Source organism: Grammomys surdaster, unplaced genomic scaffold (genome assembly GCF_004785775.1).
Source record: "Grammomys surdaster isolate TR1022 unplaced genomic scaffold, NIH_TR_1.0 126278, whole genome shotgun sequence".
In the NCBI taxonomy this organism is placed as follows: Eukaryota; Metazoa; Chordata; class Mammalia; order Rodentia; family Muridae; genus Grammomys; species Grammomys surdaster.
Window position 1 is genome coordinate 8,970,366 of NW_021621078.1, and position 5,828 is coordinate 8,976,193.

Genomic DNA, 5,828 nt, shown 5'->3' on the forward strand with positions numbered 1-5,828 from the left:
CTTTTCTTTCTCCTTCAGAATGGAATGTTTCACAAGAGTTTATACTAAAATTTCACCTTTGAGTAGCCACTCTTTTATTCAGAAGCAGTAGATCCTATATGTCCCTGGTATAACTGAAGAGTGAAAAGCAGGAATCAAAGCCCCATGCCTTCTGAACAGGTGGAGAAATTATGAGCTTTAATGGGCAGAAAAAAAAGATTTTCCTTTCCTGCATTCAGATACCTCTGTTTCTCCAGAAGATGGTGTATTTCTCTACAGACCTGGGTGTGTGGCTGTAGTAACCTGCTCTACACCCAACTCAGGCAGATTGAGATTTTAAATGGAGGCTGAACACTGTTAAAATTAATATTCAACCTTTGCTTTCTTTAGCTTTGCCTGAGATGGTTTATCAAAACAAAATTGATGCCTTTATTTGCAATAATGGCCAGTAGCTCTGAGGTAACCCCAACTGAAAGTATTTCTCATAATGGCTAAGCAACATGCTTTCCGGGGGCCAAGAAGAAACAAGGTGGTCAATTCTTGCCTCACCATTGTCTCCACTGAGATACTACTTTTGGCTTCCATGTCCCATTTTAAAATACCATAATTTTGTGATTTTAAAGAAAGACCCATGATTATGTATTTTACCAGGTTCCTTTTAACAGTTTCATTGCTTCTTTTGGATTCATTATCAAAACACTGTCTGTTCATATATAAATACAATATATTTGCACCAATTCTAATACCTTCACCTATCACTGAAGGCAGCTGAACTTCATCCTCCTACAACATCTTTCTTGTTGGCACCTTTAATCTGATAAGAGGCTGAAAAATGTTATATTATAGGCATTATTTCCAAATAAGAGTTTGTTATTTACTTTTTAGAAAGAATATACTTCAAAACATAGTGAGAGACATTGTTCTCTCCTGCAAAATGCACCCATATGATTTTTTTATCAGTCTCTAAAAGAAATACTAATAAGAAATCAAATTGTGCCTCAATGATTAATGGGAATTTTCCATAAATTTCCCTTTCATTTCATTTTTTCTCTTTCATTCTGATATGATTTTCACATTTTAAGTCTCTATGCCATGGATGCAAGGATTGAGAAATTTCAGAAATGCAAGATGTAGTTTTAGATTTTAAATCTTATTGTGTATTTTAAATTAATACAAACTATACTGAAAATAACTTTGTCACAGGAAAAGATTATACTATGCCTAATAATATTTAGACTCATGACACAACATAGGCAGATGGAAATACTCTGTAAACCAGGCTTGCAGGTTGAGGATGACAGAATGTACAGTTTCTTAAACTGTATGGGTTCATTAAACAGACACTCTGAAACACAAACACATTGGTTTAGTGTTTGGATAGTATCATTGTATGCAATTACCTCCAATAAATACTAATCATTGAGGCTGGACGTGTTATGCCAGGATATGTTTGTGAACTCCAAAAGACCACCAAGGAGTTGATTCCAATGCAACCACAATAGGGTCTCTTTATTCAAGCTCAAGTTTGGACTCCCCACAAACCCTAACACAACAGGAAGGTCTATCCCTGAGCCTAGTATTAGGCACAATTTACAGAAGGAAGAAGGGGGTAACTAGCCTGATATACATCAGATTTGGGTATAAATCATAAACTTAAATTCTGCTCTTCTCCCTATTGCTGGCTGTTAAGAATTGAATTGTCAGGAGCAGGCTTGTAACCTGGGGGGGGGTGCCAATTTGGGGGGAATAACCTGGAAACTAGTGCTAGACACAGGTTTTATTGCAAATTAACCTGGAAACTGGTGCTAGGTACTGGACTGTTTACTTGAGTTCAACTTTGGGTCAGGTTCTCTAAAATGGTGTTTGAGCCCAAAGGATTTGTTCTCTCACATGTGATAATATATCAAACAAAAAAATATTAAATCTAAAACATTTGTAACTCAAAATATCCAGGAAATTAGGGATACTGCTGAGTCCGGCATGGCTATATAAGGGGAGGTGTGACACAGTTTCTGCCCCTGGAGCATCATCAGGCCATTGATCTCCATGATCCCCATGTCTGCTGATGTTTGCTGTTGCTCTGAAGCTGATATGCTATCTTTACTACTCTACTTTCAATATTTCTTTCTGGGGAATACCGCCCCCCATTACTCATAGCTAATCATACCATAATAATTGAAACAGATGTGGTTCTCAGGAATGAGGAATGCAGTCGGTCATGAGGTTGTGGAGAAGAAGGAAAAGGCCTCCTGCTTGGCCTTTAGGCCCATAGGGAAAGACCTAGATGGCATAACCACAAAGTCGATACAAGCCTGCATGGTCCTTTGTAGAAATAGTTTACTGCCAGACTTAGCCTTGAATTTGGAATCATGAAGAAATACATGTACACTCTCAATCTCCACAGATGGAGAAAACAAGATATTTCAAGACAAATACAAATTTAAACAATATCAATCCACAAATCCAGCTCTACAGAAAATACTAGATAGTAAACTTGAACCTGAAAAGCAGGAAATAAGTAATTCTATAATAGCAATAACAAATCAAGGGAACCATACCTACACTATGTCAAATAACAGGAATGAACAATCACTGGTCATTAATATCTCTCAACATCATGGACTCAATTCCTCAATTAAAACACACACACTCACAAATGTATCCTAATACACGACTCATCATTCTGTTACATACTTGAAATACACCTCAGCATTTAAGATATGAATTACCTGAGACCAGAGAACTGGAAACAATGTTTCCAAGAAAACAGACCCAAGAAGCGGGAGTAACCATTCTAATACATAATAAAATATACATTCAAACAAAATTAATCAAATGAGACAGGGAAGAATATTTTATCCTCATCAAAGAAAAATCTAACAAGATATTTTCTCAATTCAGAACATCTGTGCGGTGTACCTTATTTTAAGAATACATTTTGCACTATTAATATCAATATAATTACTAGATAAATTTAAGGTTTAAAACTCGAGTACAGTCATTAAAAGGGGATTTGCTTTTTGCAAAAGACTGTGATCAGGGCCTCTTTTATGTCTCTGTTTCTCAGGCTGTAGATGAAGGGGTTCAGCATGGGAGTCACCACTGTGTACATCAGGGCCATGGCAATCTCCTTCACAGTAGAGTTATTAGCTGACGGACATATGTAGACACCAATAATTGTCCCATAGAACAATGAAACTACAGAGAGGTGGGAGCCACAGGTGGAAAAAACCTTGTATATGCCCCGTGTAGATGAAAACTTTAGGATGGAGCAGACAATCTGTACATAGGACACAACAATGAGTAAGAATGGGATGATAATATCGAGTCCTCCCAAGATAAATATCATTAATTCATTAATATAAATGTCAGAGCAGGATAACTTGAGCAGGGCAGATATGTCGCAGAAAAAGTGGGCAATTACATTGTCCTCACAGAATGACAATCTTGCCAAGAGTAGGGTGTGTAACATGGAATACAGAATGGTAAACACCCAGGAAAGCACCACCAGAGACACACAGAGCTTGGGACTCATGATTCTGGTGTAATGAAGAGGGAAGCAGATGGCCACATAGCGGTCATAGGCCATGACAACAAGAAGAAAGTTTCCCATGTTTGCAAAAACCATGAAAAAGTACATTTGTGTCAGGCAGCTGGTATAGGAGATGGATGTGTCCTGGCTCTGCATATTCTGCAGCAACTTGGGCATTGTGACAGAGGAAAAGCAGAGATCAGAGAAGGACAAGTTGCTGAGAAACAAGTACATGGGTGTGTGGAGATGGGAGTCCAGTACAATGAGGATGATGATGATGAGGTTCCCCAGGATGGTGGTGAGGTACATGGCCAGGAACAGGGCGTAGAACAGGTGCTGGTGCTCTGGGGGGATGGGCAGGCCCAGGAGGAGAAACTGAGAGATGACAGTTTGGTTGTTCATTATTATTCTTGTTTTCCAATATTCTATTAAGAAAATTATCAGGGTCACTGAAAATTCAAATAATATTCAAATAAATTCAAAATAAAAAGGAATATATATATACATATATATATGTATATATATATATGAAATATATTGTACAAAAATGGATCTTACATTCATCATAGTAATTATAACCTCAAAACTCCAAATGTCTGTATTCATTACAATCATTAATGTTCTTTCTCAACTTCTATTTAATAGGTTTTAATCTCCTCCTCTTTCCTAGACACTTCTATGCTGTTCCTACTGAGATACAAAATGGACTAACGCTTCTATCTCCTGCTACGTGCTCATCCTGGTTGACTTTTGTCTCTTCATTTGCAATTTACTTTATGATATTTTGTATACTGATGTTGTTAAAAAAAATCTATATAACATTATCATCATAATTTTATATAAATTTCAAGAAAAACTCACATACTCCTATGTATTAGATTACATTTTCAAGCTTGGACCAGAATGACTCTGTAACATAGACATTTTTACTCCACTGTAAACTCACTGTAAACTAATGAATTAACTTCATTCCATTACTTTATGACAGGCACCAGACTCTCAAAAGCCACAAGTGAAACTCATGTTTTCATTTTGTTGTCTTCCAAAGCATTCCTTGTTCTACCTTACTGGTTTCCCATAGATTAGTAAAAGAAAATAAGGTTTTCATCAGAAATCACTGATTTTAAATTCATTTATTTTTTCTTACCTTGAACTGCTGTCATACATTAAACGGAGTCCCCCCTAAATATTTCTCCTATTTCATCCATTCCTCTCTGTACGACTATATCAGCACTTTCGGGCCACACCTTGTCTTTCCTGGAATACAGAGGCAAACTCAGTCATGGTCATGTTCTCATGTCTCCTGATCCGTCTCTTCTCCTCCATCATTTTTCATTTCCACTGTGGCGTTCTAGCAAAGAAGGTCCATCATATTTTTTTTCTGATTTATTTTTCAGATTACCACTACTGCTCTGAGGATAAGGTCAAAAATCCTCCAAGGACATGAATGCTTTATCTGTATCTCACAGGTACCAGTGGCACGTCCCATATGGTCTCACCTCTCACACTTCACCTCCTTCACTTTAGATTCGTTCCTCCTCTCGCCTATCACTTCCCTGTTTCCCCTTCATCTGGTTTATCCTCACTTATATGTCACAGATACTGCTTATGACAGACATACCGAGCTGAATTTATTCTGTCCTCCCATACTAAGTTATACCTTCAGCTATGTTCCCTAGCATTATAGCCCTATTCCGTGCAGTTAATATGTGGTCACTGTTTAACCTATATTCATGTTGATTGTAAACTGTATGTAGGAAAGCTCAGATAACTCTTCATTTTGTTTGGTTGTTTATAACCACTCAGATTTTCTAACTAGGGCCAATACCTGTCATGATGCATGAAATTGGCCAATAAATATTTGTTACATGCTGCCCAAAATGATACAGATTTTTTATCATCAAACATAGAAATGTATCCATTTAAATATAAAGTTTTAAAAAGATAAACTCTGCACTGTTCTTCACTGATCTGATGTTATGTTTCTGCAGTGCTAGGGTTAATCATCTTTATCACTCCACAGTGATACTGATAACTCCACATCATATCCATATGGTTTAATACTCAAAATGTCATTGACACTGATGCAGCAAACAAACAGGATGAAAAATTATATGGATTAGAAAAAAAAGAAGCAACAGATAGTTTGGAAGCCTCACTTGAGTTATTCCTCAGATGTCTATAGTGTACATGATAGAATTTGTGCATCAAGTGGATTAAGACTGATACTGATTTGGACCATACTAGTTGCTGTGCAGATATTCTCTAAATGTCATTAAAATCTGTAGATTTTCAGTAAGTCACTAACATTTCACTA

General features: G+C 36.9%; 1 protein-coding gene across 1 annotated transcript; it reads right to left on the reverse strand.

The window, feature by feature from the left end:
• Window positions 1-1,413: 1,413 nt before the first annotated feature.
• Window positions 1,414-3,913, reverse strand: LOC114613832 (olfactory receptor 1468-like). Its single transcript, XM_028759233.1, has 2 exons — window positions 3,017-3,913; window positions 1,414-1,431 (listed from the first exon to the last, which is right to left on the reverse strand). The coding sequence occupies exons 1-2, from the start codon at window positions 3,911-3,913 to the stop codon at window positions 1,414-1,416; spliced, it is 915 nt and encodes a 304-aa protein (XP_028615066.1).
• Window positions 3,914-5,828: the final 1,915 nt, after the last annotated feature.

Coding starts and splice junctions, on each gene's coding strand:
- LOC114613832 (XM_028759233.1), bottom strand. CDS start 3,913: ATGAACAACCAAACTGTCATCTCTCAGTTTCTCCTCCTGGGCCTGCCC.